Genomic DNA, 13,943 nt, shown 5'->3' on the forward strand with positions numbered 1-13,943 from the left:
ATCCTGCAGAGTGTTTTCCAACTTGGTTGCATTCTCCCCGTCACTTTCAGATACAGCAATCAGACGTAGATTTGGTCTTTTCACATAGACACATATTTCTTGGAGGCTTTATTCATTTCTTTTTACTCTTTTTTGTCTAAACTTCTCTTCTCGCTTCATTTCATTCATTTGATCTTCAATCATTGATACCCTTTCTTCCAGTTGATCGAATCAGCCACTGAAGCTTGTGCATTCATCATGTAGTTCTCATGCCATGGTTTTCAACTCCATCAGGTCATTTAAGGACTTCTCTACACTGGTTATTCTAGTTAGCCATTCATCTAATCTTTTTTCAAGGTTTTTAGCTTCTTTGCAATGGGTTCGAACTTCCTTCTTTAGCTCGGAGAAGTTTGATCATCTGAAGCCTTCTTCTCTCAAATTGTCAAAGTCATTCTCTGTCCAGCTTTGTTCTGTTGCTGACAAGGAGCTGCATTCCTTTGGAGCGGGAAAGGAGCTCTGAGTTTTAGAATTTTCAGCTTTTCTGCTCTGTTTTTTCCCCATCTTTGTGGTTTTATCTCCCTTTAGTCTTTGATGATGGTGACGTACAGTTGGGGTTTTGGTGTGGATATCCTTTCTGTTTGTTAGTTTTCCTTCTAACAGTCAGGACCCTTGGCTGCAGATCTGTTGGAGTTTGCTGGAGGTCCACTCCAGACCCTGTTTGCCTGGGTATCAGCAGCGGAGGCTGCAGAGAAGCAAATATTGCTGAACAGCAGATGTTGCTGCCTGATCGTTCCTCTGGAAGTTTCATCTCAGAGGGGTACCCGGCCGTGTGGGGTGTCAGTCTGCCCCTACTGGGGAGTGCCTCTCAGTTAGGCTACTCAGGGGTCAGGGACCCACTTGAGGAGGCAGTCTGTCTGTTCTCAGATCTCAAATTCCACGCTGGGAGAACCACTACTCTCTTTAAAGCTGTCAGATGGGGACATTTAAGTCTGCAGAGGTTTCTGCTGCCTTTTGTTTGGCGATGCCCTGCCCCCACAGGTGCAGTCTACAGATGCACGCAGGCCTCCTTGAGCTGAGGTGGGCTCCACCCAGTTCGAGGTTCCCAGCTGCTTTGTTTACCTACTGAAGCCTCAATAATGGCGGGCACCCCTCCCCCAGCCTCGCTGCTGCCTTGCAGTTCAATCTCAGACTGCTGTGCTAGCAATGAGCCAGGCTCTATGGGTGTGGGACCCTCCCAGCCAGGTGCGGGATGTAATCTCCTGGTGTGCAGTTTGCTAAGACCATTGGAAAAGCTCAGTATTAGGGTGGGAATGACCCGATTTTCCAGGTGCCATCTGTCACGGCTTTCCTTGGCTAGGAAAGGGAATTCCCTGACCCCTTGTACTTCCCAGGTGAGGCGATGCCTCGCCCTGCTTCAGCTCATGCTCAGTGGGCTGCATCCACTGTCCTGCACCCAGTGTCCGTCAAGCCCCAGTGAGATGAACTCAGTACCTCAGTTGGAAATGCAGAAATCACCTGTCTTCTGCATCACTCACGCTGGGAGCTGTACACTGGAGCTGTTCCTATTCAGCTATCTTGGAATCACCCCCAAGAAGTATTTGTTTATTGTATAAAGTTTGGACAATGTAACAAAGAACAAAAAAAGAAAAAGTCACCTATATTTCTACCCTGCAGCAATAGTCACTATTAGCATTTAGTATCTTTTCTTATAAGTTTTCCTGTATGTGCTTGTAAACACATTCAGCTGTGAAATTGTAATTGAACTCTGGCTTGATACACATTTTCAGAACTACATTCTATGTTGTGAACATTTCCCCACATCATTAAATATTGATGTACCATAATTTATTTATCATTCTCTGTTTGTTGGTCACTTAGTTCAGTTAAATATACCGAAGTAAAACTTGGAATTTCTATACTTTCTAATATTTGAAGAGAGTGAGTGCGTATTTCCCAAGTCTTTCAAAGTTCAACACCCCTCAGATTTTTTTCAATCGTTTCTCCTCTAATATGGTTTATCTGCATTCCACCATCTGAATCTATTTCTCCTGAATTTAATCCTGTTTTCTTGTAAATTTCACCCACAACCGAAGAATTTCAGAGAAAATCAGGAATATATTTTCTTAAAATTGGTGAATTTTCTTCTATAGTCTAATAATACAATATCATATTTTCTCAGTTATTTTCATTGACTAATACTGGCTAATACTAGCTTTCCATGGAACTAATTATTTTTAGTTTATAGAACCTCGGGGAGTACCTAGTGTGTAGTCCTTAAAAGCACTAATTTATAACATAAATTAAGTCCCAAAGTTACTTCTCCTCACCCTAGACTTATATAATATGCTATTTGCAATGGAAAGAACATTTATTTATTTTGTATTTCTTTTATATTTAAAATATACCATGATTCCAACACCACTTAGAGTATGACTCTAATAGGCACCATATGACCTTTCCCCCAAAGCTTCAGGTTTTTTGTAATTTTGACATTTCCTTCTCTACTACTCTCCTTTTCATTAATACAATGTTGAACTTAGCAGAAATGAAGCCATAGGATTCCAGCACTCTTGTAGAAACCTCCTTCTAATGTGAAATTAATCCATTCATCCTGCAGCTAAGGACCAACTTCTCACAACATTTCCACCTGGTCCTTGTGAGATAATTTACTTAAAGCCACTTCTATTATGTTTGCTGCATTGGTCAGTTTCCAAGACTCTGTTAAACAATGATTTAAGGCCAGGCACAGTGGCTCATACCTCTAATCCCAGCACTTTGGCAGGCTGAGGTTAGGTGGATCACTTGAGGTCAGGAGTTCAAGACCCCCCTGGCCAACATGGTGAAACCCTGTCTGTAATAAAAATACAAAAATTAGCTGGGTGTGGTGGTGTGCACCTGTAATCCCAGCTACTTGGGAGGCTGAGGCACAAGAATCACTTGAATCTGGGAGGCGAAGTTTGCCGTGAGCTGAGATGGCACCACTGCACTTCAGCCTGGGTGACAAAGTGAGACTCTGTCTCGAAAAAATAATGATTTGACTTGCAATAGTTAATTCTTGATGAAACCATGCTAATTCTTGGTAATCATTATTTAAAATATGTGCTCATTAATCTTCTTCAAATAACTCAAATTTGTCTACTCATTCTGAAATGTTTATGACTACTACACACTGGTGAGTGTGAGATAGGGAGGAGATGGAGAGAAAGTGAGTGTGCAATGTTCTGACACATGGTGAAGTCAGTGAGAATGGAGGTTCAGGGCAATTTGGGATAAAGGAGAGGGGAGCGAAGGTCTGTAAGTGATCAAGTGTTTGGCAGAGCCTGCTGGGAGCTGGTCTGGGGCCACAGTCCTGGGGGAGTAGTCTGGAGAGACAGGGGCCTGGGGCTACTGAGAACAGTTCCACTTAGTTTCTGGTTTTCCTTCTGGTTTACTGTAACTAAACTCTGAAAATAAAATTTGTAGATTATTTGAAAAATGATGGTGGTGGTAGAGTGTATAATTTTTTTCTACTCTGGAGAAAACTCAACCCTTTATTTTTTAAATAGATTTTGTAAAAAGTGAAAAATTATAGAGGTCTCTGTTGCTGTTATTTCTGGAAGACCACAAAAGGAGAAAACTTCCCAGGTTGTATTAACTTCTAATTCCAAAGAAGGAGGACACTATAAAATTTTTGTTTGGGACAAATGAATTTCAAGTACCATGCACAACTGCTGTTTTTCTCTCTGCATGAATATGTGTATTTGTGTACCCACGAAGACATTGGTTCTTTCTAGTCACCAGCTTCAGTTGCAATCGAATGGAATTCTGTCCGTCAGTCTCTTCCAAATAAGGATATACAGCAAAATTCTTACTATTTCAAGTCAAGTCTTCCAAATAAGAATATACGGCAAAATTCATACTATTTCAAGTCAAGTCACACAACAATTGTTTCTTGGCTAACATGAATGATCTTCACAAAGCTTTTGCATATTCTTTGAACCCAATACTTGGTTTAAAGTCTTATTTTTCTTAGTTTTGTTTCATTTTGAGGTTTCTTAAGATGCCTCAATAGAATTTTGAGTCATGGCATTCTTCTTTATGCATGACAATGAAAAGATACTGGTAAGAATTATTAAGCTAACACAGACTAATGGTGATTTTATAATTTTAACATAATTGTTAAATTTTCCAGGAGTGCCACTTAGTACAGAGCCAAATACAGCTCCTCTTTTCCTCATTGGGAGACATGTTAATTTCTAGATGTTAAAGAGAGTTGCCAGTGTCATGCAGTGGGTTAACAAATCTCATTGTAAAATCTAGTGATCTTTCTACTGCATCACATTTTATCAGCAATGAAAAATTTTAAGATGATAAATAAAAAGTTGGAGATACAGTCATGTGCCACATAATGATGTTATGGTTAACGATGAGCCACATATGATGGTGGTCCCATAAGATTTTAATATCATATTTTCATTATACCTTTTCCATGTTTAGACACACAAATGTTTACCATTGCATTACAATTGCCTACAATGTTGAGCACAGTAACATGCTGCACAGGTGTGTAGCCTAGGAGCAACAAGGTACACCCTATACACTATATAGTTTGTGTGTGTAGTAGGCTCTACCATGTGTAGGTTTGTGTAAATGCACTCTATGATCTTTGTGCAAGGACAAAGTCATCTAACAAGACATTTCTATGAATGTATCACCATCATTAAGTCAGGCATGATCGTATTCTCTTCATGTAATTCTTCCATCCGAAGCAAGAATTCTTGTGTGTGTGTGTGTGTGTGTGTGCGTGATGGAATTTCGCTGGTTGCTCAGACTGGAGTGCAAGGGCATGGTCTCGGCTCACTGCAACCTCTGCTGCCTGGGTTCAAGCAATTCTCCTTCCTCAGCTGCCCGTGTAGCTGGGATTACAGGCGTGTACCACCACAACCGGCTATATTTTTATATTTTTAGTAGAGGTGGGGTTTCACCGTATTGCCCAGGCTGGTCTAGAACTCCTGACCTCAAGTGATCTGCTCACCTACTGAGTACTGAAATTACAGGTGTGAGCCACTGTGCCCAGCCTGAAGCAAGAAATCTTCATAATGGTATTACTTCATTGCTCACAATTTGTTGAATTAGTGAACATATGGAAAGATGGAGTGTATTTATATTCTTAAGGTGTTCATGGGGTTATTTTTTTAAAATGTGTGTGAAAAAAGTACTATTTTACAAATGATTAAGAAATCCTATCCATTAGATCAACGTGTCTTTGTTTTGGATTCCAGGGGTCAGGGAAGCTTGGCTAAATTTAATTCTGCCCAGCATGGTCATTTTGCTTTTGATAGTCATTTTCTAATCCTTGGCTAATTAAATCAGGAATTCCATCTAACTTTTGGAGTGTGTGTTGTGTGTATGTGTATGCCCATATATGTGGTAAATTCCTGCCAATCTGTAGCCCATATGAAACCCTGAAATTACCCCTCCAAAGTCTGACCAACCAACCATCTCTTAATCAAGAGACTAGCGGATGCCTTAAATTACAAATTGGCCGGGAGGTTGGAAATGTTTCCAAAACCTAAGTAAGCAATTATAATTATTTTGTCATTCCAGTCATACAATAAAACTGCTGACTAGAAACTACAATGAATTGTACAGTATTCCTTCACTCATTATAATATATTCTGAAAGTAGGTCATAACAGAAGTTTTTATTTTTTTCAGTTACTAGAAGTAAATAATAATGTGCTCTAATGGAATATCACTTTAATCAAAGTCAGAAGACTTAAAGTCTAGTTCTCTTTTTGATCCTAGTTAATTCCGTGAACTTTTCTACACTATATTTCCTCATTTTTAAAATCTGAATCAAAATACTTGATTAACAACATTTCTTTCGGCATAATGTTGAAATAATTGTTTTTAGTTCACCTGAGGAAGAAAATAAGTTGATATTTTAATATATTCATTCATTAATTCAGATTTATTTATCATAGAATTTCTGAGTGACTTCAGTATGCAAGCTACTGTGTTATTTATTTTTAATAATACTTATTTTAATTAATATTTATTTTCTCCAAAGAGCCTACATCCATCCATCCATGCACTTGTCCACCCATCCATCCATCTATCATTTGTCAACAAATAGTTTTTGATCAGTTATTATATGCAAGAACATTTAAAAGTTTATGGACCTTCTGACTAGCTAATATTTCCATAAATTTCTGGAATATTTGACAAAAATATGTTAAAGTATTTACCACACATATCACCTAAAGGAAGAATAATTTTTTGAAAAGATGATATTGTTTAATATACTATTTCAATTTTTAGTAATATTGATAATGATGCCAAAATTGTGTATGTAAATGGGATATGGAGAATGTTATGTGATATGAATTATGATTGGATCCTCTGAATTGAAATACAGAACCAGCAGTCATATACATTTGTACAGACATGTTGCAGACCCTGCTGAAACCATAAGTTAAGCAAAATCCTTCTCATAAGAGTGCTTTTCTCCTTTCAGCCTTTTGTCTTATTGCCATGATCCTGTCAGAGATGTCTGGTGGCCAGGCATGGTGGCTCACGCCTGTAATCCCGGGACTTTCAGAGGCTGAGACAGGCAGATCACTTGAGGTCAGGGGTTTGAGACCAGCCTGGCCAGCATGGTGAAACACCATCTCTACTAAAAATATAGAAATTAGCTGGGCGTGGTGGCGCTCACCTATAGTTCTAGCTACTCAGGAGGCTGAGGCAGGAGAATTACTTGAACCCAGGAGGCAGAGGATGCAGTGAGCTGAGATAGCACCACTGCATGCCAGCCTGGGCAACAGAGTGAGACTCCATCTAAAAAAAAAAAAGAGAGAGAGAGAAAGAAACCTTGTATTATGGTAACTATTTGTGGAAGAGGAAGAATAACATTCATCAAAATACTCAACTGGTCGGTTCTTCTTTTAAATGGCTACAATGATGATAAACTTTCTGTGGCTGGCACAAGAATTCCTCACCTGTGAAATCAGAAATGATGAGTCCAGTGTCTCCTCAACCAGTGCTCAGCCACGTTGCAGGCGAGTTCAATGTCAGCTGACATTTCACACAGGATGATTTTCAGGCATGGAATGCAGATGGAAGCAGATTTGTGAAAACTCATTTCTGACCTTTAAAACAAAAGGTTTTTGCCATGGAATGAGTAAACGTGATGTAATCATATACTAGAGGCCAATTCAAAGCATGTTTCTAGTGCAAATGGATTTAGAAAAAGCAGCCCCCTCCTTGTGCGTTTTTAGCAAGAAGAACTGAAGCTGTACTTCCAAACAGCTCTGCTGTGAATAGCCCTTAGCTCTTGCGGTCACATTCTTGGCACATTGATTTCTCTGGGTCACTATCTAGTTCTATAGTGTAGCGAGGTCATAGACATTTATGTATTTGGCATCCATAGCTCTTTGGATGAAAAGTTCTTGCTGATCTCACTGTAGGGAAAATGACAACACAAAAATACTGTTGCAGTAAACCAGCCATGAAAAATATCAAATTGGTGAAGAAAAGAGGGCAACCATTTTTGTGTAAGTAATAGATAAATACATTTTGTGCAGTTTTCACCATGTGTAAAGTTAGTAGAGCTAACATGGAGGGTTCAGAAAGACAAGCAATCTGCTTTTGGAAAAAGTACATTTTGTTGGAACTTCAAGGAGTGTAAAACATTCATTCATTCATCTTTTTGTTGAATGAACACAGTGACTTGGGGCCATGCTCTGTAGGCACAGAAGCTGTGGGCTGTCGGGGCACTTACAGAATAGCAGCCAAGGGAGCGGCTAGCAAGCCGGGGGCATAATCAGGCTTTCTTATCATATTCAAGGCTTTATGGAAGAGATAATGATTGAGCAGAATTTTTGAAAATGGATGGATATTTTCTAACATTGGATGATGAGAAGGAATTCTAGAAAGAAATTGGGTGAGATGATGATGAGTATGACACATCCTGCAGTGTGCTGGGGTGGGAAGCACTGGGCTGGGCTTATGCACAGGGTATCAGAGGCAAGCCTAAGGGAGGGAAACGGAGAAAATCAGGGTGGGTCTCAGACTGCACAGGCCGCTATGGTTGGGCTCTGTTGGTGATGGAAATCCATGCCTGGAAGGATTTTAAACTGGGAGAATTAAAATACATTGACAGAAAAACCAACATAGTTTGGTTTCCTATGAAGATCCCCCACAGCTGCATGCAAGAGGGGTGTATAGAGTGCAGGAGAATGGCTCATCAGGACAGTGATGATGCGGGCATGGGACTTCACTTGGGAAGCACAGAGGACTTCACTTGGGAAGTGCAGAGAACTTCGTAGTTTCATGAACGTGTAGAGTCAGAAAGAATGGGTGGCTCCTAGGACTCTGATTTTGTGTCTGGGCTGAAAATAGAAAAATAGTCAGAAGAGGAGAAGAGGAGGATTTTTTTAAGACTTTGGGCAAAGTTGAGAGGTATCTCTGGTAACCCATTTATTAGAGAGGTCAAATGGGTGGATTAATGTCAAGTACGAAGAGCATGGTCAATAAGAGAAAGGGAAAGATTTGGTTTGTGTGTATGTATATGTATGTATACATGTATATATGTATATGTATCTCTCTAAGTGTAGACACACACTTATGCTTCCTCATGCGTATACTTTCTGCTTACTTACTTATATATAGCTGCATGGAAACCAAAGAGTGGATGGAATTGCTAAAGGAAGGTCAAGGGAGGAGGGAAGAGGGCTCATACGGAGGCAGGCAGAAGAACATGGTCTGGAAAAAGAGTCTGAGACAGACTGTTTAAAGAGAAAGGAGAAGATCAAGGGTAGCTTAAAGAGGAAGGGAGCTAACATGATCAGATGCCACTGAAAGATCAAAGAAAACGATGACTCCAGTTCACTGAGTGTGCGTCAAGAATTCAGAGGTGATCTAGGCTGGGACAATTTGAATGAAGTGATAAAGGAGGAGGTTAGTTTGCAGTGGGTTGAAGAAGAAGAAATGCAACAAAATTGCTAAATATTTTTTCAGTTGTTATCATTGGTATCCAAATATCGGTGTAAGAGATAAAGCAAAAATGTTAAATAATTCACTAAAATTTTGACAGACAAATACAGTTTCCTAAAAGAACATTGCATAGTTGACAGTTCCAGACCATTGCAAAATCCACTGTCTCTGTCAGCTTCCTCGCATCATCACAGGAATGAAGTGGTTGGTGTATGGAGATTTGAGTTTTGTGGTGTACGGTACACATTTCCCAACACTCAGGCAGATCTGCACAGAACCACAAGTGACAGTGACTGGCTTGGTTAGCCTTGTAGAGGAATGTACATTCTGTTAACTGGAGTTTTCTTTTCTTTAAACAATTGGTTTTGAATTGGAAGGAAAGAATACTTTGAATTTTTCCAATTATGAGCCATAAATGATTCATTCACTAACAATATTATTATTACTATTATTTTGGTTCTATACTCTGTGTCAGTATTTATGCTTTATTTTTCATGTAAGGAAGATAGTTAGACATTTCCCTGCTCTTCGGGAGCTCTCTGTTTGGCGGTGTTGGGTGGGAACAGAGACAGTTATGAGACAATGACAGCATGGTGTTTAAAATGTTGTAAAAGCAGTGTCTGTATTGATATTGGTCATGTCATGACTACAAGCACTTGTTAGCCACTATTCTAAATGCTCTGGATAAATCCTCACATTTAGTACTGAGCATCATTATGCTTATTTTAAGATGAGTCCTGAGAGAGTGTGGGCCTATCCAAGCTGCCGGGCTCAAGGGTGGCCGGGGAGACCCACTGCAGGTTTGCTTCCCTGGCTGAAGCCTGCACTCCCAACCACTGCGCTAACTGCCTCCATTGCAAAGGCCTTAGGGGAGCACAAGGGTTCCCAGAGCACAGTTGTCAGGGAATGTCTTTCTAAGGAAAGGAAGGGTGAATTTGAAATCCACATTCCAGTGTGGCAGCCAGTCCTGGCATCGGCAGCAAGAGGCACCCAAGCAGATGGTGCAGCTGGCAGGGCAGCTGCCACCACCTGTGCTTCTCCTGATCTCCTGCGTGGGTGCTCCCCGGGAGGTGTGGTGCCCTCGACTTCACCATGGATGTGGGAAGGAGAGAAGAAAGGCAAGGGCATTCCAGGAAGAGGAACCACATATGCACCTGCATAGAGCTGGAGAACAGTATGACCAGGCTGTGATGAGCAGGTTCAGTGTGACTGGGAGGGCTGGGGGAGGCCAGGGTGTGGGGATGGGTGACAGCCATACAGACAGGCTCAGCTTCATCCACAGTGAGACCACAGGGCACCTGGGAGCGCATCTCACTCCTGCCAAGTCCCGGGTCGCTATATAAATGGTCAAGAACCAGGCTGGGAGGATGTGTCTGACTCCCCCAGAGCCAAGCAGCAGCTGAGCAGTAGGAGACAGGAAGGACAATCAAGGTAAATATAATGCCGGATAAAGATATAACCCAGTCTGATCTCAGCGATTCCATCATTTTCTGTCTTCACGCTGTGTTTATTGGCTCATGTGCAAATGTGCTGGTATTGTCTAGTGAGATCCAGTAATGCCAGTTTGTGTTCCCAGGCACACAGGCATTTGGAGGAGCCACATTTAACATGGTGTGTGGGGCACAGAAACAGAGGAAATCATTGCATAATGTAACAATGATCCTAAAACTGAATTATGTTAATTCATTTGAAAAGTTAAATCTTACTACTTTTAAACTCACTTTCTCCAGAATGACAAAGTTAGCAATTCAAGAGGTTATGCTTTAGTTTTGTGTAAAAATTCACTTAGAGCTTCTTATTTCCAAGTGAAAGACATTACTTTATATAACAGGGTATATGATGACCTCAGAGTTAGACTTTGCAGTTGAAAACTATTTTCACACGCAAATGAATGTGACCCAGTGATGCTGTTCAGATGTAGCCTAGTCCTTCTCCCACTGCAACGTTCAGGACAGATAAAATCCCCTCATTTCTCTCTGTCTCTCTCTCTTTCTTTTTTTTTTTTTTTTTTGAGACAGAATCTTGCTCTGTCACCCAGGCTGGAGTGCAGTGGTGCAGTCTCCGCTCACTGCAACCTCCCTTTCCCAGGTTCAAGTGATTCTCCTGCCTCAGCCTCCCAAGTAGCTGAGATCACAGGCATGTGCCACCATGTTTGGCTAATTTGTATATTTTTAGTAGAGACGGGGTTTCACTGTGTTGGCCAGGCTGGTCATGAACTCCTGAACTCCTGATCTCAAGTGATCTGCCCATCTCGGGCTTCCCAAAGTGCTAGGATTACAGCACCCACGGTGAGCCACCATGTCTGGCCCCCTCATCTCTCTTGAAATCAGCTCTCTGACCTATTAAGAGAGGGCTACCTTTTAGTGACACCTGCTGGAAGAACTAGACATAGCAGATGAAGAAATCTGGAAGGGACTGTTCTGTCCGCGTTTTCTCAGTTTACACTGGATTTCCACATACAGGCATACCACCGTCAAAACTGCAATACTCTCCTTACTTTCGGATGCTTTTAATGACCTGGAGAAGGTGGCCTCATACTCCTGTCAAGGCTGACTTGCCTTGAACTGGTTAACACCTTCCATTAACTTGGTCATTGTCAGTTCATTAGAGGAAATAAAGGGTGTTTGTTAGTTCTAACCACATAATCCCTCAAAGAGAAGGGATTTAACATGGAACACTAATTGCCCTGCCTGAGAAAAGTGGGAACTCGGTTTAGGATAATGAGGTGGAAATTGTACCAACAAGGAAATCAGGAGATGGGTTTCCGGTGCAGCCTCGGGTCCTTGGTGGTCGGCCAATGGTGGATCTGCTGGTCCATCACTGGGGTCTCAGTTTCCTCACAACACATTTAAGTGCAGGCGGGGCAATGGAGGCAGTGAGGGAGTGCCTGCTGCGTCAGCAGATACACTTAAGGGTCATTTCCCATGGCCACTGGCTTTGCTTTGAGGGGAATCTGATGTTCTGGGTCTTAACTTCAGTTCTAAAATCATCATGTTAACACCTGTCTTGAAACAGTGTGTGGAGCTTCAGCTGGGATGAGTATGGGAGTGCCTTCTTGTTCTCTCCGCTTCCCTTTTGGCTTTCTCTTAGGTAAAGTCAAAGGCTGGGCTGACAGATCGGCAAGCCAGCTTCGTTTAAAAAAGATCAAGTCTTTCAAGTTTATAAAAGTAGTACTGGTTGTTTCTAAAAACTGGGATGTTGATGAAATGTGCACCCCTTAGTTTTTATGTTTATACATATGTGTGCTCCCTTGCTGCTGACCTATTTTATCTTCCCATGAGTGCCTGACAGTGCTCAACAGTAAGACCCAAAAAGTACACTTGTTCTTTTGATATCTGAGGGGGATTGGTCCCAGGAACCCCCAGGATATCAAAATCCGCAGCTGTTCAAGTTTCTGATTGAAAATGCTGTAGTATTTGCTTATAAACTATGCACATTCTCCCCTATACTTTCAATCATCTCTAGATTACTTTTGATACCTAATACAATGTAAGCGCTATGCAACTAGTTATGATTCTGTATTTTTAAAAATTTGTATTTTTATTGTTTTTTTAATTTTTATTTATTTATTTATTTTATTTTTTGAGATGGAGTCTCGCTGTTTCACCCAGGCTGGAGTGCAGTGGCATGATCTCAGCTCACTGCAACCTCCATCTCCCGGGTTCAAGAGATTCTCCTGCCCCAGCCTCCCAAGTAGCGGGGGCTACAGGTGCCTGCCACCATGCCCGGCTAATTTTTGTATTTTTAGTAGATACTGGGTTTCACCATATTGGTCAGGTTGGGCTCGAACTCCTGACCTTGTGATCTGCCTGCCTCAGCCTCCCAAAGTGCTGGGATTACAGGTATGAGCCACTGCACCTGGCCATATTTTTATTTTTTGTTGCTTCTTCCAAATATTTTTGATCTGCAGACCCGAAAATAAGGAAGGTCAATTGCAATTGATTTTCTGATCCCAGCGACTTTGTGAACAAGCACTTTAGCAGAGCAAGTCTCAGCTCTCCTTGGTCTAATCCACGAGCTTGAGAGGGAATGAAATCGTTTTCTGGAAAATAGTGTAGAGGTGGGCTGGGAATTTCACTGAGGAGCAAAGTGAAGATGCTAGATGGAATAACTTTTGTAAAGTTGTTTGAGTGTCTTCTTTGAAGCCTTTATAGTATTCCTATTTATGTACAAGTGCTTTAGCTATTGTTGGAAATCTGTAGATAAGTATCAAACGTACCAAAAAAAAAAAAAGAAAGAAAAAAATCACCCCACTGCCACCTGCCTCACACTAACTGCAGACAAGGTTGCTGCAAGGTCTGCCCTTCCTTTCTGGCTTTCCTCACACTGTGGTCTCCTTACAGACTTTGCCAGACCAACGCCTGCCCACCAGGCAACAGGGGATGTGCGTATGTATATGGAGAAGGAGATTTTAAGGAATTGGCTCACAAAATTGTGGGGGCTGGCCGCTCTGATATCTTCAGGGCAGCTGGCAGGCTGGGGACCCAGGGAAGAGCCGATGTTGCAGCTCAAGTCCAAGACAGTCTGGGGGCAGCTTCCCTCTTCCTCAGGGGACCCCAGGCCTTCCTCTTAAGGCCTTCAACTGATTGGATGAGGTTCAACCACGTTGTGGAGCGTGATCTGCTTTACTCAAAGCCTACTGATTTAAATATTAATCTTATTGTAAAAAATACCTTCAGAGCAACATCTACATTGGTGTTTGGTGAAAAGCTGAGTTCCATGGGTGCGATGGCCTAGCCAAGTTGATCCATAAAATTAACCACTACAGCAGGTTAATACTGGGCCAGCAAACAACAGCGGAAGATGGCCTCAAGCCCTGGCCGTGAGGCAACTGGAAGGCAGTAAGTGCATTAGAGATTCGAGAAAATTCAGGAGCCTTCCTCAGCTGGGGACATGACGGGGAATCAGTCAAGACAGAGGGTGTCCTCCAGACGATCATCTCAAGCCTGGAAAATGTATTTCCAATTTCTACAATGACAGGGTTGTCAA

At 41.6% G+C, this 13,943-nt stretch overlaps 1 protein-coding gene across 1 annotated transcript in view; it reads left to right on the forward strand.

Annotated features, from left to right (window-relative positions):
- Positions 1–13,757: 13,757 nt before the first annotated feature.
- Positions 13,758–13,943, forward strand: part of PXDNL (peroxidasin-like) — a 371,164-nt gene continuing 370,978 nt past the window's right edge. The window contains exon 1 of the mRNA XM_011962239.1: positions 13,758–13,795. Coding sequence (XP_011817629.1) covers positions 13,758–13,795 — 38 coding nt within the window. The remainder of the gene's footprint in view (positions 13,796–13,943) is intronic.

This window comes from Colobus angolensis, unplaced genomic scaffold (genome assembly GCF_000951035.1).
Source record: "Colobus angolensis palliatus isolate OR3802 unplaced genomic scaffold, Cang.pa_1.0 Scaffold586, whole genome shotgun sequence".
Lineage (NCBI taxonomy): Eukaryota > Metazoa > Chordata > Mammalia > Primates > Cercopithecidae > Colobus > Colobus angolensis.